Here is a 24,704-nt window from a genome sequence, read left to right as displayed (position 1 = left end):
TGTTTCAGTTTAGTTTAGTTCTTGTTCCAGTTAAGTTCAGTTCTAGTTCATCTATATTTCAGTTCTAGTTCAGTTCTTATTCTGTTCTTGTTCAGTTGTAGTTCAATTCCAGTATAGTTCTAGTTCAGTTCTAGTTTAGTTATAGTTCTAGTTCAGTTCAGTCCTAGTTCAGTTCTAGTTCAGATCTTGTTCCAGTGTAGTTCAGTTATAGTTCATCTATAGTTCAGTTCTTGTTCAGTTCTAGTTCAGTTCTATTTCTGTTCTTGTTCAGTTGCAGTTCTAGTTCAGTTATATTTTAGTTCAGAACTAGTTTAGTTCAGTTCAGTTCTAGTTTAGATCTTGTTCCAGTTTACTTCAGTTCTTGTTCCAGTTTAGTTCAGTTCTAGTTCATCTATAGTTCAGTTCTTGTTCAGTTAAATTTCAGTTCTTATTCAGTTATATTTCAGTTCTAATTCTGTTCTTGTTCAGTAGTAGTTCTAGTTCAGTTCTAGATCAATTCTAGTTCAGTTCTAATTAAGTTCTAGTTCAGTTCTAATTTAGTTCTAGTTCAGTTCTATTTTAGTTCAGAACTAGTTTAGTTCAGTCCTAATTCAGTTCTAGTTCAGATCATGTTCCAGTTCAGTTCTAGTTCAGTTGTAGTTCAGTTCTATCTATCTATCTATCTATCTATCTATCTATCTATCTATCTATCTATCTATCTATCTATCTATCTACTTTCACTTTGCACCCTCCCCTTAATGATAAATTGAAATAAAAATGCGTTAATTTTTTAGTTTTTTGTTTTAAATAATATTTAAGTATATTATTTTTCTATTGTTTTTTATTATTCTTTATTTTTGTTTCTTTTCTTTTATAATTAGCTTATTTATTTAATAGCAATGTATAATTATTTTTTCATAAAAATTGTTTGTTAATTTTTTATGTGTGCTTTTTTATCCATTTTTTCCTTTTTCTTGTGGTGATTTTTTTTCTTTTTTTGGATGGGTTCTCATTTTTTTGTATCTTCTTTATCTTCTTTTTATTTTTTTTTAATTATTTTTCTTCTATTTTTTAGGTTTAATCCATTTTTTAAAAAATATTTTTTGTTGTCCTTTTTTGAAATATTTTTTTTTTAATTTGTTCTTCAATCATTTTTTTTTTCCTTTAGGTCTTCTTTTTTTTATTTTGTTTGTTTTTTTTTCAATTAGTATTTAGTTTTTTTTGTGGTTTTAAAATAAAAAGGTTTTACAGATATATATATGTATATATATATAGATATATTTTATTTGGTGATCATTCAAAAAACATTATTAGCCACTTTAGTAATTGTTTTATTTAGTAAAAAATTGCATTTACTATTAGAAATAATTGTCCTTCTCTTAAGTCTCATCTTCTTCTTCTTCTCTTCTTCTTCTTTTTTTTAAGTCATTTTTTAGAGGATTTTAACATTTTTTTGTTGTTTTAACGTCATTTTTTTCATCATATTTTTTATGTTAAATATTTTTTTGCGCATCTCATTTCCACCTCATCATATATATATTTTTTTTGTTTCTCATATGTATTTTTTTTTAGTTCTATATCTTTCGGATCTTTTTCTACATATAGATATTTATTTTTTGTGTTTTTTCAAGAAGATTTATTTATTTTTTTTTTATTTGTGTAATTATGGCAATCATATAATGTTTTTTGAAATCATTATATATTGTAAAAAAAATCTGAAATCAAATTAATAGTGTTGAAATAAAATGCATTACGAAAATAAAAAGAAAAGAAATGTGCAATTTTTGTTTTATACTAAAAAGCTATAACGGAAATTGAGAATTGGAATAGGTAATGTATGTATGAAAAGGTATGTATATATGTATGAAGTATGCACATATGGGTTGTCCTTAAATCAGGTGCAGTATAGCATAGGCGCAAACATGTGAAAGCGTTTAAATAACAACAAATCAGCGTATAAATTAAATGAAATAATAATAAATTAATAATAAACATATATTTATTTATAAAATAATTGAATTGTTTCTTTAAAAAAAATAGTTCGTTTCCACGACAATTGTATCTTTAAACCGAAATGACTCGAGTCATACTCGACCATAGATTGTTAACCCAACGAAATCTGCCAAACTGTTACAACAACATTAAGTTAAAAAAATAGAATTTGAATTCGAATGTAAAAAAATATTTTAAAATTAGACTGAAAATTTTTAAATTTTTATTCGAAAATTTTAATTTCGAATTTGAAAAAAATTGAAAAATTTTACAAAAAATGTAAGAAATTCTATATAAATAAATTTTATTTTGTTTTGTAGGTTTCGTAGATCATTTTAACAGTTTTAAAAATTTTTCGAACATAAGTTCGAATTTTTGAAAATTATTTTAAAATTCTTGCAAATTGTATAAAAATTTGAAAAATTTTACAAAAAATGTAAGAAATTCTATATAAATAAATTTTATTTTGTTTTGTAGGTTTTGTAGATCATTTTAACAGTTTTAACAATTTTTCGAACATAAGTTCGAATTTTTGAAAATTATTTTAAAATTCTTGGAAATTTTATAAACTTTTAAAAATTATATAAAATTGTCTTTAAATTATAATTTTTTAAAAATCCTTACATTTTAAAGATTATTTAACACAAGTTCGAAATTTCGAACATAGCTTTGAAAGTATATATTTCTAAAACTTTAATAAAAATACTTTATTTTTAACGATAATATTATTTTGTAAAAGATTTTTAATTAAAAATTTTTCGAACATAAGTTCGAAATTTCGAACATAGCTTTAAAAGCATATATTTCTCAAAATACTTTAAAAATCAAGCAAATTTTATGCGAAAATTTTAAGTTTGAATTTTAAATTTATTTCGAACATTCGAACATAGCTTTAGCAGCTAATATTTGGAATTTGAAAAAATTTATGAAATATTTAAACAATTTTATGTTCGAATTTGAAAAAATTGAAAAAAAAAAATTAAAAATCAAGCAAATTTTATGCGAAAATTTTAAGTTCGAATTTTAAATTTATTTCGAACATTCGAACATAGCTTTGGAATTTGAAAAAAATGTATGAAATATTTAAAAAATTTTATGTACGAATTTGAAAAAATTTAAAAAAAAAATTGAAAAAATTTAAATTAAAATGAAATTATAGTTTTAAGTAAAATATTTTTAATTAAACTTCGAAGTTTCGAAAATAGTTTAAAAATTTGCACTAAGAACGTTTTTAAAATTCTATCTTGAAAAATGTAAAACTTGAAAAATTACCCTAATCCTCAAATATATAAACAAATTTTCAAAATTCTGATAATTTTTTCAACATAAGTTCGAAATTTCTATGAAAAATTTAACTTCAAAAATTAAAATCTCGAATTCCAAATTTCAACTAGTACTACCTATTGGAACCTATTCGTTCCCACAATAATTGGATCTTTTGCTCCGGATAGGCCCTAGTCATACTTAGCCAAAGATTTGCAAACGAAAGTATTTGCCCCCTGAAGAAGAACTTTCAGTCGAACTATCATACTTAGCCAAAGATTGTCAAACGAAAGTATTTGCTCCTGGGAAAGAACTTTCAGTCGAACTGTTACAACATGACAACCAATACCATTTTTTATATGAAACTTAATCTATCCTAACTTTCAAATACAAATCAACCCCTGACCTTACTAAATTAGGTCTATTGTGCATTTTGATTACGTTTACGCATTCAGTTACGCAATGATCGAAAAAAGGTGTTCTAACAAAAAACTGAATTGTAAGAAAAAGATGAAGCAATTCCATTTCCTTTCAATGCTTTACGATTGTGTATATTCTGCATTTCAATTGTAATTAGGTTTTTGCAAGTTGTTGTTTATGTGGTGGAGAGTCGAATCGAAATGCAAAATACCAAAGCTGCCAAACAAAGAAAATTTCGATTCAAACAGAAATCCAGAATAGGGGTCATTAGGATATTTTTGTATTTATCCATAAAACCACTGATCGAAGCAGGGATTATTTGTGCTAAATGCAGCTCCTGTAAAAATGCTTTGCCTAGCCATCTTGGGATTATCCTTCGATCGCGTTATACTCTATTGAAGTCAATTGAAATTAAGAATCCATGATGTCCTGATGTCACGTAGATTCAACTGTATAGTGTTGAGATTAAAATTTGTTACATCAAACAAAAAAACTGATGAGACAAATAGAGCAGATGCTTAAGAATTCCACGCAAATTTTCTGATAAAGATAAGCTTAATTTTTTTGGTTAAAACTGGTTTAATATAATTCGTGTTTTTCAGTAATCAGTAAAGTTACTTAGGGCGGGTTTTTCTGATAAAGATAATCTACATTCTTTATTTAAACCTAGTTTAATCTATGTTTTGTGTTTTTCAGTAAACAGTAACGTTACTTATTATCTTAGTTTAACTGAGGGCGATTTTTTTCTGATAAAGATAATCTTCATTCTTTGGTTAAACCAGTTTTAATATATGTTTCGTGTTTTTCAGTTATCAGTAAAGTTATTTATTATCTTAGTTTAACTGAGTGTAATTGGCCAATTAAACATAAGTTATAAGTGAGAAAACGCAATTAACAAAAACAATAAAACAATGATTTCGGAAGAACAGAAACATAATATTTTAAATAAATTGCAATTTTCTGATTTGCTTTGTTTCATTAATTATTGTTTATTTAACATTTTTCCAAAATTTTTCATTTTACAAAAGAACTGTTTGCAAAAAACCGCTGTTCATTGTTTATGTTTTTGAGTGAAAACTTGAGCTTATATCTAAAACTGAAAAACACAATTATCGATCAAAGTACGCCTAAATTTGTTCCAAGTTTAATCTAACAGCAAGTTAAGCCTAGTTTAACTGATGAGTAAGAAACCCGCCCTGAGTGTTATTGACCAATTAAACTTAGGTTATAAGTGAGAAAACACAATTGACAAAAACAATAAAACAATGATTTCGAAAGAACAAAAACTTAATATTTTAAGTAAATTGCAATTTACTGTTCTGTTTTGTATTATTTATTATTGTTTTAAATTTTTTTCAAAATTTTTCATTTTACAAAAGTATTATTTGCAAAAAAAAAAACAGCTGTTCATTGTTTATGTTTTTGAGTGAAAAGTTGGCAATACTAACAAAGTTAACTGAACTTAAAACTAAAACTGAAAAACATAATCATCGGTTAAAGTCCGCCTAAATTTGTTTCGAGTTTAATCTAATAGCAAGTTAAACCTAGTTTAACCGAGTAGTAAGAAACCCGCCCTTAGAGGTGGTGTGAGAAATATTTACCACCTTATTCTAAACATACAAATTTGGACAAATTTGAAACTATTTTGCACGATTTCTTTTAACTTTATTTAACCGCTAATGTCTGACATTACTTTAAGCCTCTCTATCAAGTTCCTTATACTTCTAGCAAATAAAACCCATAATCCCACCGAATAAAATATAACAATAAAAGTAAAACAACTTAATATAAAAACAAAACATACATAAGAATAATTTTAAAAAATATATCATAAAAATATGTAAAAATATTTATAAAACATGCATAATAAGTAGAAGAATAAAAATAATAACAACAAAGTAATATTATTTGTACTTACCATTAAAAGTAGGTAAGAATATTAATCAGTAAGGAGCATAGTAATTAACACGTCCACGATAACCTCTTCTAGAACCAAAGACAATAAGGTATAAGTAAAGGCAATTCAATGGTAGATATATGGAAAATTGGAATTATCTAGTAATTGAAACTAACACTTACATTGGACGACGGGTGCCACGGAATGTGGTGGTATGACAACATGCTCGAGAGACACGAGCACCACCACGACCACGAAAACTGCCACGGGGAAAACGATTGGTTGTAGAGAGGCCAGGACGATTTGTACGTTTAGACATAACCTGAAAATTTTCACACAACAATAAATATGTATGTACGTCAGCAAATTGTATACACAATTTGTTTGCATGTTTGTCTGCTTTTATTCACCTTAATTTGACGACCACGAAATAGGGTCTCATTCATGGCTAATGCAGTCTCAACAAATTCTTTGGAACCAAATTCAATATAGGCAAATCCCTTAGGATGACCATCAGCCTTATTGCACAATATAGTCACACGATTGATTGTGCCACAGCCATGGAAGTGAGCCTCCAATTCTTCAGCCGATGCACCATAATCAACATTACCCACATACACTGAACGGGTATCGATTTCTTGTTTCTCCTCCAACGACAAGGGAACTGTAGCTAAGCCCGTTGTCGAACCGGCCATTTGTTTATCCACTTCCGACTGCATTTGTTTAATTTTTTCAGCTTCTTCTTCCATTTCTTTGACGCGAGCTTTTATAGCTTCCAATTCGGGATCAATCTGCATATTGTTATCCTCCTGTTTGCAAAATATATGTTTTTGTATGTGTGTGTTTTTATTTAATTGTAATGGAAAATAAAACAAAATAAAATATTTTTCTTTTTTTAAACGAAATAAAACACAGCGTTTAAGATGAAAATTGTTTTTAAATCACACGCCCAGATTTTGTTGCAGCAAATGTTTGTTCGTGTTAAGACAATAACGAAAATCGATGTTGTACACAAAGAAAGGCAAGGAAATGAAAGAAATAAAAACCCAATTGGTTTGGGTTTGGGTTTTTTGTATAACTGACACAAAAAAAGTGTTTCTTTTTTTTGCTGGCAATTTTAGCGTCTCTTTAAGTGATGCCAGATTTCCACTAAATGTGATAAATATATGGAAATTCTCATTTTAGGGAATATAACTAATATGAAAGAATAGTCGAGCATAGCCGACCATATGATACCCTACACCAGCCAGTATGTTGAAATAGGGATTATTTTAAAAAAATGAAGCATTTGGTTTGTTTTTTAACTTAATTCCGGAATATTTTTATATATTTAAAAAAAACGAGATTTTTTACAAGAGGAATCAAAGGGGAGTTGGAGAAAATATGGGCCTATCCTTTTAAATGTTGGTAGAGTGTTATTTTTAAATTTTGACCTTCAAGTAATTTTCTGAAGGGGAGTTTGTATGGGGGCTAGGGCAGACGAGGATCCGGCTCAAGCGTTTAGGGGGGTTGAACTTTATTTTTTTACTTATATTAAATTTTTCCCCTTTTTTATGTTTTGTATAAAGTTTTTTGTTTTGGGCGGGGAAATTTCCCTTTTTCCCACCCCTTGGATCCTCGCCTGGGCTAGGGTCAATTGCGACCTGTACCTTGCGCACAATGTTTACATGGACAGTCAGCCAGACGGACGGACATAGCTTAATCGACTCAGAAAACGATTCTAGGCCGATTGTTATACTTTAAGGTGGGTATAAGACGAATATATTTCTATGTTACAAATATCAGCACAAACCCAATATATCCTTCCCACTGTTCTCGTTGTCGTAGTAGCGACACTTGTAAAGTCGGTTTGGTTGGGTTGACAAAACTTTTTCAACTCAGTCTTTCCAGTGCGAATAATCAATTGTCGTGGGAACGACACTCCCCACATAAATGGTGTAGCGTATAAAATTATTAATTTTTTATAATTTTTATATTATATTTTCTCGATAGATAAAACTAATCCATATACTATTCAATATACAATTCCCTAGATTAGATACTGGTCCAATGAGTCAATGGACTTATTTAAAGACAAGAAATGAATGAGTGACAACGAGCTAGTTTACCCAATAGACTAGTCTATATAGATACAGAAAATAGTTTATAGACTAGTACATAAGCTAGTCAAAAGACTGGTGGATAGACTATGCAATATAACTACTAGATATTTCATGAGGTAGTCAATAGCCTAGTCTTAAAAATACTAGGTATTTGGATTTTTCAAAAGAGTATTTCAAGGAAAGGTGTTAATAGACATAGCTTAGCAAGAGAAGACCATAGACTTGCAAAGAAATGCTATTTATAATAAAATTTATTTTATCCAAACTTTTTGAACATTCAGATTTCATCCAAACAGTTTGAAGATGCTGAGGTAGTATAAACTTAAGATATTGATTGTTTATTCATCATTAATCAAAGGTTTATAGAACAAATTTTTCACTAAAAAATTTGTTTTACTCTTGACCTTTATCTGTTATCTTCGAATGTAAACCCTCTCTCAATAAGATAAAAAAATTGAGGGATAATATACACATTCCACCATAACCTCAAATTACAATAAAATGCCACCAGCATCTTATTTCAATAATCCCCAAAAATTTAACCCTTTAATACGAGGTCTGGTAACATTTGCAACAACATTTATCTTATCGCTACATTTCTGTTGATTCCACATATTTTTGAGATACAAAAAAAGCTTTTGCTCAAAACTTGTTTTTATTCCTTGTTTCTTCATCATCTATTTTTGCGCTGGATTTCATTTGCAAAGTAAAAAAAAACCCACCAAAAAAAACTGAAACAAAAACTTGTTTTCTTCTTTCCCACAATAGTACATGCTGCTTGCTGCACACAACACACTACTTACCTCATTTATTAGTTCTGTTTCATTTTCACCATTAGCCTCATCCAAATTCTCCAAGAGTTGATCTTCATTCAACGATAAATCTTCATCGGCCATTTTTGTTTGTGTATAATTTAATATCTTTGTACAAAAATTATTAAAAGTCTATTTTTATTTTTCAAAGCGTCCTTTTGTGTATTTTTTTTTTAAATGACGTTGTACTTTTTTCCTCCGTTTCTGTGTATTTTTCAGTGCTCTTTAATTTATTTTTTCTTCGCCGTTCTCGCTGCTGTCAGTTTATGAGAAAACCAAAAAAAATATGTACTCAATTCGCCCAAAATGGTGGTATTGTGTGGTCTTGTTGTTGTTGGTGGTGGCAAAATCTAAATGGAAAAATACACAAACACGCGTTAATTTTCTTTATTAAAAATTATTTTATTTGGTTTTGATTTTACAACATAAAGTAATTGGTAAGTTTGTTTATGAAGTTTTAACACATAGATTATTTAATTTTTATTAAATTACCAAAAATATTTTCTATTTACTTGCAATCACAAAAAAGAGCAAAAAATCCGCGTTTTCACAACGCACACAGACGTAAAAAGAAATTATTTTCTATTTTCGTTCAGTTTTTTGACATTTCATATAGACCGTTACCAGATTGCTTGTTTTTTCGATTATACGGTAACCACAAAAAAACGCAACTTTATTATAGTGTACAGTGTGCCCTGTATATAGTACACTATTTGTGTTTTTTCAAAATGAGTGATTCTGAATATGAAGAAGAAGAATTTCTAGTATTTGCCGATTTTAAAAATCAAATATTTCCCGAACAACTATCTGATGAAAATTCAGCAATTAAAATAATTGGTGTTGAAAGTAAAAATCCAGTGGCTGAAATTAATGGAAATATTTTTAAGGGTAAGTTTTTTTTCAAAATTTTGAAAGTTTAAACTTCACTATTAAAATATGTCCAATTTTTCGAAACAAAGTGGCGAAAACGTTACATTCTTTGTATTTTGTTTAAACGATATTTCTATTAATAATCTTTTATTTTTAGGAACATATGACTACGCCATGGGAACCGAAGTATTTTTAGAAAAAGACCTAAATGCTCCACCGCCAGATCCGCTTTACGAGCAAAGTTGCCGACAAAAGTATAAAGTAATTGGTAAAACTAATAAAGTCATTAATTTTCAACGTATTTATGTTGAGAAAATATCGGAAAAGAAAGAATGTGAAGATGAAGCTGAAACAGAAGGTGGTGAAGCATCAACCGATGCAACAACAACAACAGCAAATGAAGATAATTTACGATTAAACATAACCTATGAAGAGGCAATTAAGCAATTTCCTAATGTCAATGATCCACAATGGAAAGAGAAAGATTTGTTTTAAATAAATGTTAAAATTACTTGTAATTAAAAATAAAATATAATAAATATAAAAAATTGGATTTAAATCTTTATTATAACTGTAGGTTTTATTACAGATTTTCTAATAAGAAACTAATGATTTGGTAATTTTTTTATATTTTCAGTTTTTTTTTTTATTTAAAATGGAAGAAATTTTGGGACAGTCTATGCAAACCCCTATAAATCTTAAGGATTATCTTTTAAATTATAAAAATACATTTAAACAGCCCTATAATCTGCCTCCTAGTGATATAAATATAGCAGAAGCCTTACAGCTCTCCGATGATGATGAACAGTTCAAGACAATTGAGGCAAATTGTTCTCTAGATCATTTAAAACATCCTAGTGATCCACGTGTTGCCGATTTTGTACCTGGCTATTCTGAAATACCCCGAAAGACTACTGCCAATATAGATATAAAAAGTGTGAAACTTAAAACTTTCGAACTATTAATAAAACATAAACAATGCAAAAAACCAAGTGCATTTCAACGCTCAAGGGAGTGTTTTACAATGATGAAACTGCCAGCAGCAGCAGCTAGAGAAGCTACAGAGCCTAATATACTACAACCCGGTGAAGAAATGATTGTTTATGTACGATTTTATCGTCCGGCACGTGCCACACATATTGGTCGCACTTTGGAAAAGCCAGTATTTTCGCAGGAATTTGCTTGTCTGGGCCGGAATTTCTTAAGTGAATTGCGTGATAAAGTTTATTGCGTTTGTAATAATAAACGATTTTTCGATGTAAGTGAACAACCCGAGGAGCCTTTACCTACTAAAGATTCGGATCCTGGTTTCTTTTTCATAACCGACACCTTTTATAATGACAAACGTAATCCTCTAAATATGGATTACTCTCAAACCATACGCAATTGGGCCAAAAAAGCCAAAGGCTTAAATAATCTCGACTTTAAAGTGGCTTGTCTGGAGGAAACACGTTTTATTGATCTCACTGTCAGTTTGGGATTTCCACAACTTTATATGCATCATGGTAATTGTGAACATGTATTTGTCTTTTCAAATATCGAGATTATAACAAATCCAAGTTTACAACTTTTACCCTCCATATCCAACTATCCCTGTGTCTTGACTATTAGCCGTTTTAATACCCAAACATGTAATATATGCGGTAAAATGAATTATGTTTATGTAGTCCTGGGTAGTAATCGTCAACTACAGGATCCCGCCTATTTGTGTAAACAATGTTTTATCTCCTTCCATTATGTGGATGGTAAGAAAATTGGTGAATTTGAGGCGTATCGTTTAAATGATGAAATACAAAGGCCAGGAGTCGACGATATGGAAGTATACAATGGTGGCGAGGAGGTTCCACAGGAAAATTTAAATGATCAAATTGATCATGATAATGATGATGATTCTGAAAACTCTGAAGAAGTTGATATTATTATAAAAGAGGAAGCAATTTGTAATACCGATGATAATTGATTATATGTATTAAAAATTAAGAAAACTTCTTAAAAATTAAATTATATAAAATCGTTTAGAATTGTTTTAATTATTAAAATTTTAAAATCTGCATAATTTTCTGTTGATTAAAAAATTTACTATAAATAGAAAATTTATCGAAAATTTTCTATGATTTATAGAAAATTTGTTAAACTATTCCATAAATTAAAAATGTTTTGATAAAATTTTAAAAATATTAACTTTATCGAAAATTTAATAAAATGTTTTATAATAAAATTTAACGAAAGTTTTCTATCAATTCAAAATGTTTGTAGAATTTTATTCCAAATTTTCTATAAATGCAATTTAATATACATGTATATCAAAACTATATCACAAGTTCTTTACAAATCGAAAATTTTCTGAAAATCTAAAAAATTATCGAAAAATATTCATAAATAAAAAATTTCTTAATATTTTTGTAAATTCGCCTGGTAACCATACAAAATCCAACTGTCACTCTCTCGTTCTGTCTTGTATGAAGAAGAAAGTAACAAAGAAAAATTGTAACAAAAACACACACACACTCTACAAACATACAATAAAATAAATTTTTGTTATCTGTGCGAAATGTTTGCATTTTTTTAGTTAATTTAATCACAAATTTTTCATCATACTAGTTGTACACACTTTTTATTATCCGAGTGACTAATTTCTTTAAAAAAAATTATAAATATTTAGTGACTTTGAAATATCTATGGAATTAAAAACTCCTCTAGCTAAAAAATACCCCTGCAAAGTGTAGGAAAACAAATTATACGGGCAGCCATAGATAACAATTTAACAACATATAAAAAGAAAGAAAATTCTAAACAAACGCAAAATGAATAACAAAAAAACTGTTTTACAACATGAAAGTAATAACTTAACACAAACAATTGAATTACCAACAAATACGACGGTAGCCGCAGCAGCAGCAACAACTTCAGCAACCGTGATGATGACGACAAATGTAACAACAACATCTACATCGACAACGTCTTCAACCAAAGAGAAAGAAAAGAAAGGAGGTTGGTTTCATTCATTAACCCGTCGCAAAAAGACTCCATCACAATCATCCATAAATTATACAAATTCCTCGACTCCAACATCTAGAGAATCCAACGACTTCATGATAATGACAACAAATCCTACAAACAGTTTTTTACAACAGACTAATAATAATAATGAACCCTTAATGAGATCCTGTAATGCTGGCTTCACGGCCAATGATCATTTAACTTCAGCTGATGTACCCAGTTGTAGTAGCAATAGTGCTGGCACACGTAAACGTAAAGATGAAAAGAACGTATTTCAACGTTTGCGTAAGCGTATGGGTTTACGTTTTTCCTCCCTTCGACGTCACAAACACTCATCGCTAGATGAAGGAGGTGCGACCACAGATGCTACATATGAGTTTCTTACACATTCACCGCAACACGAACCATTACATTTCAATTTTAAACGGAGCTCGAGCAGTAACTGCGGCACTGCTGGTCTTTCCACCGATGACAATGATATGATACCATTTACAAATGATTTTAAACGTTTCATACGAAAAAAATGGCTGGAACGAGAAGATGGACAAAATTTAATAATGTACGAAGCGAGTTCGGAAATGTTGAAGTAAGTATAAGACAGATAGATAGATAGATAGATAGATAGATAGATAGATAGATAGATAGATAGATAGATAGATAGATAGATAGATAGATAGATAGATAGATAGATAGATATATAGATAGATAGATAGATAGATAGATAGATAGATAGATAGATAGATAGATAGATAGATAGATAGATAGATAAATAGATTTTAAACTTATTCAATTTAAAAAATGTATTAACCCTTTTCACTTTATTACAGCCAAGTGTGGTATTGGGGTGAAATCTCCCGACGTGATGCCCAAAAACAACTATCCGACAAACCAACTGGTTCATTTTTAGTTCGCGACTCCGAGACAAGCGGCTGTCAGTTTACATTATCCTTTCGTATTATCAACGTTACTCTTCACTATCGTCTCGAATATCGCAATGATTATTGGCATTTTGAAGAACTGCAATACGAATCCATTGTTGAAATGATTGAGGATATTTTATATCGTTGTACAAATGATAATTTTGTTTGTTTCGTTAAGGTACCAAATGAAATGCAACCACCGTTTCCAGTTATACTAAAATATCCACTTAGTCGATATTTAAATATGCCAAAATTACAGGATTTATGTCGTCGTGCTATACAGCGTTCAACGAAACCGGAGGATATAGCAAAGATGTCTATACCGCCGGGTCTACAAGAGTATTTAGCTGAAAGCCGAGAACTTGTATTTTAAACGCACATACATGCATACATATATACATATGTAGGTATTTGTAATTTATGTGAAATATGCAAGAAAGGAAAGAGAAAAATGTATGTATTATTTTTTATTATTAGTAATTTTAGTTTAATGTTTTTTATTGTTTTATTTTTATAATATATATAACCAAAGATTATATACCATATTATTTTTTGCCCATGCTTTGTTAGTTGAGTGGTAAAGTAGTAATCTCCTTAACCAGATTTTTATTTAAAACTAAAAAAAAAACTAAATTTAGTTTTCCCTGATAATAAATTTTTAGAAAATTTATCAATTTCTCTATAAATGGAAAGAAATTGAGTCATAAGCAATTAGTCAAGAAAAGACACACTGCCAGTTTCTTTATATAAAATGAAAAGTAAATTGAAAATATTTGTCAATCATTTTAGACGCATTTTCTCAATCTAAGTTTGTGGTTAACCAGCGGATTGTATATTTAGCAAATTGCTTAATTTTTCAAAAATAAAATTTCAAAAATAACGTTTTACCACTCAGTTTTAACATGGAATTAGAAAAAGGTTTTTTATTTAATTTTAAAACAATTTAAAATTGTTTATTCATTGATCTATGATATTTTTTATAAATAATAAAAACATCACTTATTTTAAAAGATATTTATGTGTATACATTTAAATATTAATAACAAATATATTTATAAGTAAAGTTTTAACTATTATTAACTATTCTGGTCCTAATTAAGCATTGCTTATTTTTATCTCATTGTCTTCCTTAAGAATGAAAAAAAAACTAAAAAATATATACAAAATTAATAAAAAAAAAGAATATTATTATTTAAGATATGAAATGAAAACTAAAATAAATGTCACAGATATTTAAAACACAAATAACGGAAATATGTCACTACTGTCCGAGCCAAAGTCAAATGCAATTTTTAAAAATATTTTCAAAGTGAAATGAAAGTAAATTTCTTAATTACAAAACTGTATAAATAATACAATTATTTAAAAAAAAAAAATACAAACCTAAACTTGTATAACTTTAGAAATTTTTAAAACTATATACATATAAATGTCGACATTTTAATTTATTTATATATATTACCTATGAATAGCATTTGTTGTTATATCTCAATATATCTTTATAATCATCATCACAAAACTATATTTGTTATGCACAATTATTTACTTTAAGTTTTTCTTTTTAATATCGTTAATAAAATAACCAAAAAATATAAATAAATTTATATTACAAAATTATAATTATACATTAATTATATCCTTACATAAATAATAAGAAAATTATATTAAATAAATATATTAAAAAAATAGTATTAGTTCTAAGTATTTCAATGTTAGTTTGTAGTATTGTATTCCAAAAGCAATTTTATGAAAAAAATACAACAATAACTATAAATAACTACTAAATTTTAAGTGAAAAAAACCTATGCTGTTAGAATTTTTTCTTACACAAACTTTTATATACTATTTTAATTGAAGTTTTTCTATATTTTTTCTAAATACTCTATTATTACTACTATTAATAATGTAATAAACTATTAAAGTAAATAGTTTGATATGTTAGGTGAATGTGTCACAAATTTTTCATATTTTTATTATTTACTGGTCTATGGCATTTCTAGACATTAAAATTAATTTATAGTATTCATATTTTTTTTATTTTTATTAGTTTACACTCATTATTAAAAAACAAATTCAATAATTTCTCCTAATATGTATTCCTAGAATCTTAAGGTTTTAATAACAAAAGTTGAGATTTATGCACAAGCTGTATAAGGCCTTTTTTCTTATAAACTATTTTATTTATTGTTACATTAGAATTCATTGAATATTTTTCAATAAATTATTAAAAATATAGATGATTTTGTTGTCTTTAATTTTAAATAATATTCCAAAAACATTGGTTTTGTATTATCAAATCTAAAGGATCAAATAGACTACACAAACGTTTCTGCAAGCCTGTTGTCTAGTGTATGAGGGTGTTTCGTGTTTGTACTAATGCTTGCGGTTTGACTTTTACACAAACATATTGAATTTTTGTCAAACCGTTTGTATTGTTTATATTCATATCTAACCAATTTTTTACTAAATTTATATTTTGAAGAGAATTTTACTTCTGTATCTTTGCAAGTTTACAGAAACATGAAAAAATAGGTGTTTGTACGAGCAATGTTTGTGTAGTGTGTGTTGGAATGAAAAAAAAGTATGTTTGTCAAGCCGATTGTGTAGTCTATTTGGGCCTTAAGAAATTACTGAAATTACATACCTGTTCCACATTTCAATTACCACTTTTTTCTTTTTATTTCATTTTACTGCACTATTAAGTAAAAGAATAGTGCTTACGATTTTAATTATTAGTTTATTAAATAAATATGTATATGTTTCCACTACTTTAAGCCATTGAAAACAATTTAGGTTCAAACATATCATTTAATTTAAGCTGAACATATTTAGTACAATCCTGAGAATCATCTAAATTACAAAAGAATTGATTAGGTATATAAGACAATTCTTTGTTGCCATCTAAAAAAAAAAATAAACTTAATTGAGACAAAACTTTTATGTACTTTTTAACAAACACACATACCAATAATAAAAAGTTTAATACTTTTTGTTCTTCTATTAATATATTCTACTTTTCCGGCCAAATAATTTGTATGGACCTGTTGTTGTTTCTTGTTTGTATAGGGTACCTATATAAAAAACATATAAATATATAATTTTGTTAAAAATTTTAGCAAACCTTTTAACTTGCCTTAAAAATAAGTATATCATCTATTGTTGGCAAATCATGTAGATCTGTAGAAAATGGTAAAATTTTTTCAACCTTTATATCATTTATAGCATTGCCAGGCACTCTCGATATATTAGCTGTATTATCACAATTATCTTCGGTTTCATTTAAATCGATTATTTCCGATACTTCCTCAACATCTGATGATAAATCATCATCTACAGTTAAATCATGTTTTTCTGATGCGTTTATATTTTTAAATTTCTCCACCGTGTTTTTCTTTTTATGTGTCTCACTGTCGTCTTCATCTAAATCGATACTTAAATCAACACAATCCACTGACATTATACTCGATTCATTAACATTCGTTTCTTGCATTAGAGATACAGTTTGCGACTGTGTAACACTGGTAGATTCATTGCGAGATACTTCTAATTCATCGATACTTTGTTCTCCCTCTATATTCTTAGCAATTGTTGTACTGCCTGTAGCATTACTTGTGTTATTTAAAGAACTCTTCTCATTTAGCGAATCGACCTTTTCTTCAATTTTAGATGTTTCTATTGTTTCCAGTGGGGCTTCAACTTCATCTACTATGGATTTCTCTTGGGTGCTTGGTTTTTCTATGATCGCATTTGGTATGTTTATAGGTGATAATATTATTTCTTCTTGTATTTCCACCAATTGTTTCTTATTGTTATCATCTACCATATTTTTTGATTTTAAGTGAAATATTCTTGGTTTTTGTGGTTTTGTAGCATTTGTAACATCATCTAAAGGACAACGAAATATAACTATTGTTTTGGGTTCTTGGCTTTTCTTAGGTGTTAGTTTTGAAGATCTCATTGCTTTTGGATTCACTATTTCTCCCGACTCATTAAAGTATATATGAGCCTTACTAGTTTTAGGTTTTTTAAAGGGATTATTTGGATTTGGCGAATTGGTTAGAGTGTTGACGTCGGTCTTTTGTTGCAACATTTTACTTTCGTTTAAAAATGTCGATGAAGGTATGCTGGAAGGACGTGCAGCAGTAGCTTTTGCTTCATCGTTAACTGTTTAAATGAATATTAATTTTGGAAGTGAATAAAAACCGAAATATTTACTAATATAACGAATTAAAACTTACAAGTTTTTTCCTCAGTGTTCTCTTCAAAATCACATGTCTTCTTATCCTTTGGCGTAGAAGTATGACGTTTTTTATTTCCATTATCAGAACTGATCTCAATCAACGTATTTTCCTCCAAATTTGATGAAGTTTCTCTTACAGATTTCGATATACACAATTGATTTTCTAAAATAGGTTGTTCTACTGCAACATTATCTGTCGAAACCAATGATACTTTAGATTTTTTAGCTTTAGACTTTCTATTTTTATTTGCATCATCTTCATCGAAGACCATGGGAGGCGTCGGCAATTGTTCACTCGTACTAGTGATTTCCGAAAAGTTGTAGCTGTTTTTCGAACGTTTAGCTTTATTGGATAAAGTACTCGAGGAATGACAGCTATTAGACAATGAATTGTATTTTCGTTTCATTTGTGAATCATCTATAGATTCCTGCCGTTCTTCTGCTTGTGTAGTAATGTTTTCTTCATCATTGACAGATTCCTCTGCTGATTTTTCATTCTTAGATTTCTTAGACTTTTTCTTTTTTCTCTTTTCTAGCGATTCCTTGGGGACAAATGCTCTAATAAAACGATTTATTTAATGATGATGTATTGTTTTGTAAATAATAGAGGTAGTTACTTACTTGAGATCATTGCAGAATTTAATAATTTCAATTGATTCTTGTGGTGGCAAAAAGTATCCATCACTTAGGAAACGCACTGAATCAACATCGAATAAAAATTCCACTCTTTTTTGTAGACACTCGACACTTTTCCAATTGGGGTCGACTAGAACACATGTCATTCTACGTTCATCATCAAAAAATGTTGATAAATCTATACGAATTGCTTTTTTATTCATTATTTATGATAATTTTATTTGCATAAAATAAGATTTGCAACAACTAATTAAATGTCTAAATGTAAACAAATAGCACTCTGCTTCGACAAATATTAACGGCGTCTGACACTAAAAATGTCTGCGGCCGCTTGAAATCAACATTAAGCCGGCAAATTTTTCAACAACATTCAGTTTTTAAATTTTTAACGTTTTTGATTAAAAACGGAATCCGAGAGATTAAAAAGTGGGATTTTTGAGGCAAATATTTTAAAAATCAAAAATTCCCTATCAAGGTAGGAAATTATTGTACTCTTAAATACTTGAGATTTAAATTGCCATATAGTTCTATAGTTGAAACGAAAAGTCGACTTTTTGACTTTTTGTATTTAGTTAAAAGTCGACTTTTCGACCTTTTGCATTTAGTTAAAAGTTTACTTTTCGACTATATGTATTTTATAAATAGTCGACATTTTCCGACTTTTTTTGACATTTCGACTTTTTTCCGACTTTTTTTTGACTTTTTCCGACTTTTTTCGACTTTTTTTCAACTTTTTTCCTACTTTTCGACTTTTTTCTGACTTTTAGACTTTTATTAACAAAGTCGACTTTTTTCACAGACGGTAGTCGAGTTATCGCCTTTTTTGGAACAAAATAGTCGACTTCGACTTTTAATTTTACGTGAGAAAGAAAAAATATGTTTCATCTCTCTCGGGGTACAGAGATTGGAAAAAGTCGATGAGTCGAAAAAAGTCGTTAAGTCAGAAAAAGTCGGAAAGTCATAAAAGGTCGAATAGTCGAAAAAAATCAAAAACTCGAAAATAGTAGAAAAAAGTCAAAAATAGTCCAAAATTTTAAAAAAGCGGAAAAAAGTCAAAAACTCTAATATAGTAGAAAAACTCGAATAGTTGACTATTAAATAAATGAAAAAGTCTAAAAATCGACTTTTTAAAAAATGTGAAGAGTCGAAAAATCGACTTTTAAGTAAATGCAAAAAAATCGAAAAGTCGACTATTCGTGTCAACGATAGAACCTTACTTGTTTAGACGATTGTGTAGACGATTGACATCCTAGTAGGACAAGCACATGTTAAAATGCTTGCCCGATGGCTGGGGTTATCTATTAATTGTAGGTAGTTAAGTACTCTTCGATCGAACTGCTGAGATTTAATTAATGATTAAATAAAAATTACGTGTTTGTGTATTGAAAGCAGCATATGTTGCTAACATTAAGTATAAGAAAAAGATCTGGCAATATCATGATAAAATTAACCACCACCATGCAGTGTTGCATTTTATGTGTTTGTGTGTTGTGTTTTCGACATTTTGCTTTTCTACATTTTTTGCAAATTTTTCATTCGTACACTTTTCACCGCTGTGTTTTTTATCTCGTCTACCAATAAACGTGGGAAAATTTGTAAAAATTCATTGACTAAAAAGCGGTTTGTTTTATAAAATTACAATTTTCCATAGAAATTGTTTTTGTAAAACAGAAAATAATCGAATATATACATAAAACTGAACTATAGCACACGAATATTGCAAAAAGTACAAGAAGGAAAAGTTTTAGCAAAATTATTCTTTTTTTTTTGTATAAAAGAAGGCGTGGGGATACACACACTGTGCAAAAGGCAAGACAAAGCAATAATTGCAAAAAAAAAGAACGAACGGAAAATTCAACTCTTCATTTCTTTAAAGAAAAAAAACTAAAGTTAATCTTTATAACCACGTGAATGGAAAGAGGAATTTCTTTTAAATATTTTTTGACTGTATTTGGTACAAGCAATTGATAACAATTGATACAGATATACACATACACACAATATTTATAATTTTAGAACGCGCTTTCCCGAAAAAATATTGTATTTTTTGTAATAGAAGGAAAGCGTTGCCGCAGCACGCCACTTGTATATAACAAAAGGGCTCACATCGATTTTTAACCGGCTTCAGAAGAAAAAAAAAGCAAAACTCACACCCCTTTAATAATCAGCATTTAATACATAAATTTAGGGTTGTTTTGGTTTAAATTAATCCATAAACAATCTTAACACATTATGGGGGCCTACTTATCACAACCCAAAACTGACAAGGTGTCCACAGATGAATCCAACGATTATCTGTGTGTTGGAGCATCCTCCATGCAGGGCTGGCGTAATAGTCAAGAGGTAAGTTGTAAATTTGAATGGTAAATTGTACAGAAATGAGAAGATATATTGGGAGATTTCAATTAATAAATACCAATTTTTATGTTGTTTTTAAGGATGCCCATAATTCATTATTAAATTTTGATAAGAATACAGCATTCTTTGCTGTATACGATGGTCATGGCGGTGCTGAAGTTTCAACATATTGCGCCGATAAATTGCCGCAATTTCTAAAAGCTTTAACTGCCTATACAGAGGGCAATTTTGAACAGGCGCTTGTTGAAGCTTTTCTGGGTTTCGATAAGACACTTTTAGAACCAGAGGTTATTGAAATTCTTAAAGTTTTAGCAGGTGAAAAGAATTTTGCTGATGCCGATGATAGCGATGCCATGGAAGATGATGAAGATGAAGATTTGGCTGAATTACACGAAGAGGGAAATTTGCCTCTAGATGAAGTTATGGAAAAGTACAAGGGTCACCCTTCGATGCCTACATTAAAGAAACTTAAAGATAGCAATAGTTCAAAACCACAATCGCCATTTTTAAGAGGACGCCGTGCCGCTGCTGTTATAGCAGATGCTGCTAATCGAGCTGAATTGGATCCTGACTCAAAGCCGGAGGGTTCTTCAACTTCTAAAGCTGCCTTGGCAGCTTTACAAGGTAATAGTTAAAGTAAATTGTTATTATAAATTGTTAGTTATGTGTTATTTCTTCAAAAAGATGAAGGTGGTCCTAGTTCTTCGAAAACTACTTCATCGGCAAATAAAATGGAAACTGAAGAGGATTCTACTGTTAGTAGCAGTAGTTCTAGTGCCAGCAAAACCAACAGCAATAATAATTCAACTAAAAATGCAGCTGAGGCTGAAGCCTCTACTACCGCAGAAGTAAAAGAAAATGCCACAAATGGTCAAACAACAGATGCTGCTGCTGTGCCCGATTCATCAGCCGCCAAGGAAAATGAACAAAATGGCAGTGTATCTTCATCGGAAGTTAAAAAGAAGGATGTGCAATCGTCATCATCATCATCATCGTCGACCAAAGAGGTTGATGTTGTTGTGTCCGGTTCAAGTGATGCCAATAAAAAGGAACACAAACAAAATGGCAGTGTGGAGTCATCTACAAAATCACCAACGAAACAGGAAGCAAATTCCTCAACCATAACATCCACCAGCAAGGATAAGAAAAAGGCTAAAATCGATGAAGATGAGGAAGATGGTGAGTTTGATGGTAAGCAAATTAATTATTATGTGTTAGAATGTTGCATTCATTGATTGTTTTTATTTTAGCCAACGAAAGTAATGCTCGCCAGGCCTTAGAGTATTCCTCTGAGGATGAGGAGGAGTTGGAGGAAGATGACACCACAGATGAAGATGCCGACTATGATGACATCGAAGTTGAAGAGGATGACGAAGAAGTCGAGGACGAAGAGGACGAGGAATCTTATTTGGCAAATGAGCAATTCTGTGCCAATATGATTGAAGAGCCGGGCAAGGATAGCGGCTGTACAGCTGTTGTGGGACTACTTAATGGTCGCGATTTGTATGTAGCCAATGCCGGAGATTCACGTTGTGTGGTTTGCCGCAAAGGCAAAGCTATTGAAATGAGTTTGGATCATAAGCCAGAGGATGATGAAGAATCGGCACGTATCATTAAGGCAGGCGGACGTGTAACTTTAGATGGTCGTGTTAATGGTGGTTTGAATTTATCGCGAGCCTTAGGAGACCATGCTTACAAAATGGTAAGTTATTATTTAAGTAACTTCAACATTTGTCTTTATATATTTTTTTTGTATAACTTCCTTTAGAATCATGATTTACCCGCCGAAGAACAAATGATTTCTGCTCTGCCAGACATTAAGAAATTAATTATTTCACCCGATGATGAATTCATGGTTTTGGCTTGCGATGGCATTTGGAATTTCATGACCAGCGAAGAGGTCGTTGACTTTGTACGTTTACGTATCAATGATGAGAATAAGAAAATGTCAGAAATATGCGAAGAATTGTTTGAGGCCTGTTTGGCACCCAATACATTGGGTGATGGTACCGGTTGCGATAATATGACTGCTGTTATTGTACGCTTCAAGCCATCCATTCTAGAGCTGCCGACAAAAATCAATCCCAATGAGACAGAAGATGTTTTAATGGCTAAACAGGAAGCTGAAGCTGAAGAAAAATCTGGTCTAAAGGTACAAAAGCGTGCTGCATCACCCACCTCAGATGATAATGATTCCAATGAAGCTGAAAATAAAAAGAAACGTTTTAAGACTGATGCTGATGATGAGGAAAATAAGACCTCCTCCTCCACATCTTCCTCCTCCTCCTCTCCTAAAACTAAAACATCCTCCTCCAACTCGTCATCGTCGTCGTCGAGTATGCCTGCTAATAGCACAGATGAAAGTAGCACAACAGCTATAAAAGAGGCGCAAAAAGAATGCGACAGTGCAGTGGCATCCTCAACGTAAATTGTAGATTATATCTTTGCTATGATTGTGAGTATATTTGAGGAGTTGGGGCTGGTTCTGCCACTCACACTCAATCACTTACATTTTTTAACATACATAAACTACAATGCATACAACTAAATACATACATACATATAATATGTCCTCTTTTTATATAATAGTAATTATACTAAGTTGGTGTGAATTTTTTCCAACCTACCACCCCCCTCCCCCTCCTAAGTAGAATTTAAGTTTAAAAAGGATAAATTTTCAAAATGGGAAAAAGAAACAAAATTAATTTTTACACAATACCTTACGACTCCTTTTATACAACAAACAGCAATAAAACTCTCCCTCTTCACAAAACATACCATATAAGAAAAGCAGAAGGGAAATAGGGTCTCTCATCATTATATTGTCGTCGGTCTGTTTAGATCCTTAGAACCATAAAAAACTTTGTTCACTTTTAACAAAACTATAAACAATTTTAATTGTAGTTTTAAATCGCATAAACAAAAAATACATAATTAATAATTTTATTATTTTCTTTTTATTTAAAGTAAATGAAAATAAAATGCTCTTAGAGCATTAAATTCATGCATATATCGCTATAATTAATAAACTTTTTATGTGTAAAGTTAGAAAACAAAAACAAAAAAACAAAAAAACAAGTGTAAACTTAAACTCAATTTAAACATTTAACAAAATCAAACATTTTTATTTTTAATTTTAAGTTTTTTTTTTTGCGTTTTAATTCAAGAAGAAATTTTTGTGTTTAGTTCAGTTCTTTTTTTTTTAAATATATATAAAATTACAATAAAATGAAACAATAAATAAATATGTACGTAGTCATCTTCTCTATCTACACATTTAACACTCAATTGCAAAACATACAACAAAAACAGTATAATAAATAATTTTAAATGAAAGCCTAAGTTCTATTATATATATAAAAAAAATATTGAAAAATATTAATTATAATAACAATAATAATAATAAAAATAATAAAAAAAAATCTTTAAATTTATGAATTATATTTATTTTTTATTTCATGAATAAATTATTTTCTTTTTTAGTTATTTTTAGCAGAGAATCTAGTCTATTTTTAGCAGAGAATCTAGTCTATTTTTAGCAGAGAATCTAGTCTATTTTTAGCAGAGAATCTAGTCTATTTTTAGCAGGGAATCTAGTCTAAGGTATATTTTATGGTCTGCAGTCTAGTTTAGTTTTAATCTAGCCTAATCTATAGTCCAGGCTATTGTCTAGCCTGTTTTAGTCAATGGTTTAGTTTATAATCTAATCTGTAATCTAGTCTATAGTCCAGCCAATAGTATAGTGTAGTCTATAGTCTAGTCTATAATCTAGTTTTTAATCTAGCCTAATCTACAGTCCAGGCTACTGTCTATTCTATAGTCTAGCCTGCTTTTGTCAATGGTCTAGTTTAAAATCTAGTCTGTAATCTAGTGTAGACTATTTTCTAGTGTGCAGTATTGTATGTAGTCTAGTCAAGTCAATAGCCTGATTTATAGTCTTGTCTATATTCTAGTCTATAGTCTAGTCTATAGTTTAGTATATTGTCCATATTCTAGTCTATAGTCTAGTCTATGATATCGTCTATAGTCTGTTCTGTAGTCTATTCAATAGTATAGTGTAGTTTAGTCTTGTTTATAGTTTTTAATTTAGTCTGTTGTCTAGTCTATAGTCTCATCTATAGTCTCGTATATATTCTAGTTTACAGTCTAATCTATAGTCTAGTCTAACCTATAGTCCGTGACATAGGCAATAGTGTAGTCAATAGTGTAGACTAA

General features: G+C 29.5%; 6 protein-coding genes across 11 annotated transcripts; 4 read left to right on the top strand and 2 right to left on the bottom strand.

The window, feature by feature from the left end:
• Positions 1-1,235: 1,235 nt before the first annotated feature.
• Positions 1,236-8,590, bottom strand: LOC111686720 (polyadenylate-binding protein 2). Of its 4 annotated transcripts, none has more exons than XR_006941489.1 (5): positions 8,457-8,590; positions 5,962-6,360; positions 5,728-5,873; positions 5,573-5,640; positions 1,236-1,694 (listed from the first exon to the last, which is right to left on the bottom strand). XR_006941489.1 is itself a non-coding variant. In XM_046955811.1 (5 exons), the coding sequence occupies exons 1-4, from the start codon at positions 8,547-8,549 to the stop codon at positions 5,598-5,600; spliced, it is 675 nt and encodes a 224-aa protein (XP_046811767.1). In that variant the 5' UTR covers positions 8,550-8,590; the 3' UTR covers positions 1,236-1,694; positions 5,573-5,597. The 4 variants fall into 4 exon arrangements, 2 of the variants coding, with proteins under 2 accessions (XP_046811767.1, XP_046811768.1); XR_006941488.1 differs by having other exon boundaries at positions 5,573-5,637; XM_046955811.1 differs by having other exon boundaries at positions 5,734-5,873.
• A 173-nt stretch (positions 8,591-8,763) lies between these two features.
• LOC111686721 lies at positions 8,764-9,898 on the top strand. The gene is made up of 3 exons (XM_023449100.2): positions 8,764-8,902; positions 8,995-9,353; positions 9,493-9,898. Exons 2-3 carry the CDS (start codon positions 9,194-9,196, stop codon positions 9,828-9,830), a joined length of 498 nt encoding a protein of 165 aa, XP_023304868.2. The 5' UTR covers positions 8,764-8,902; positions 8,995-9,193; the 3' UTR covers positions 9,831-9,898.
• LOC111686722 (snRNA-activating protein complex subunit 3) lies at positions 8,769-11,351 on the top strand. Of its 2 annotated transcripts, none has more exons than XM_046955810.1 (2): positions 8,769-8,902; positions 9,977-11,351. In XM_046955810.1, the coding sequence occupies exon 2, from the start codon at positions 9,991-9,993 to the stop codon at positions 11,293-11,295; it is 1,305 nt and encodes a 434-aa protein (XP_046811766.1). In that variant the 5' UTR covers positions 8,769-8,902; positions 9,977-9,990; the 3' UTR covers positions 11,296-11,351. The 2 variants fall into 2 exon arrangements, with proteins under 2 accessions (XP_046811766.1, XP_023304870.2); XM_023449102.2 differs by having other exon boundaries at positions 8,776-8,902; positions 9,973-11,351.
• Positions 11,352-11,590: 239 nt separating this feature from the next.
• LOC111686726 (myosin-G heavy chain) lies at positions 11,591-13,735 on the top strand. Its single transcript, XM_046955809.1, has 3 exons — positions 11,591-12,921; positions 13,163-13,629; positions 13,665-13,735. The coding sequence occupies exons 1-2, from the start codon at positions 12,140-12,142 to the stop codon at positions 13,626-13,628; spliced, it is 1,248 nt and encodes a 415-aa protein (XP_046811765.1). The 5' UTR covers positions 11,591-12,139; the 3' UTR covers position 13,629; positions 13,665-13,735.
• A 2,237-nt stretch (positions 13,736-15,972) lies between these two features.
• LOC111686725 (coilin) lies at positions 15,973-18,430 on the bottom strand. The gene is made up of 5 exons (XM_023449105.2): positions 18,117-18,430; positions 17,494-18,053; positions 16,389-17,419; positions 16,221-16,326; positions 15,973-16,156 (listed from the first exon to the last, which is right to left on the bottom strand). The coding sequence occupies exons 1-5, from the start codon at positions 18,332-18,334 to the stop codon at positions 16,026-16,028; spliced, it is 2,046 nt and encodes a 681-aa protein (XP_023304873.2). The 5' UTR covers positions 18,335-18,430; the 3' UTR covers positions 15,973-16,025.
• Positions 18,431-19,663: 1,233 nt separating this feature from the next.
• Positions 19,664-23,497, top strand: LOC111686719 (probable protein phosphatase CG10417). Of its 2 annotated transcripts, none has more exons than XM_023449096.2 (5): positions 19,664-20,474; positions 20,570-21,113; positions 21,174-21,668; positions 21,740-22,191; positions 22,258-23,497. In XM_023449096.2, the coding sequence occupies exons 1-5, from the start codon at positions 20,364-20,366 to the stop codon at positions 22,915-22,917; spliced, it is 2,262 nt and encodes a 753-aa protein (XP_023304864.2). In that variant the 5' UTR covers positions 19,664-20,363; the 3' UTR covers positions 22,918-23,497. The 2 variants fall into 2 exon arrangements, with proteins under 2 accessions (XP_023304864.2, XP_023304863.2); XM_023449095.2 differs by having other exon boundaries at positions 19,665-20,474; positions 21,174-21,680.
• Positions 23,498-24,704: the final 1,207 nt, after the last annotated feature.

Source organism: Lucilia cuprina, chromosome 6 (assembly GCF_022045245.1).
Source record: "Lucilia cuprina isolate Lc7/37 chromosome 6, ASM2204524v1, whole genome shotgun sequence".
NCBI lineage: Eukaryota > Metazoa > Arthropoda > Insecta > Diptera > Calliphoridae > Lucilia > Lucilia cuprina.
This window is presented reverse-complemented; position numbering and strand designations above follow the sequence as displayed.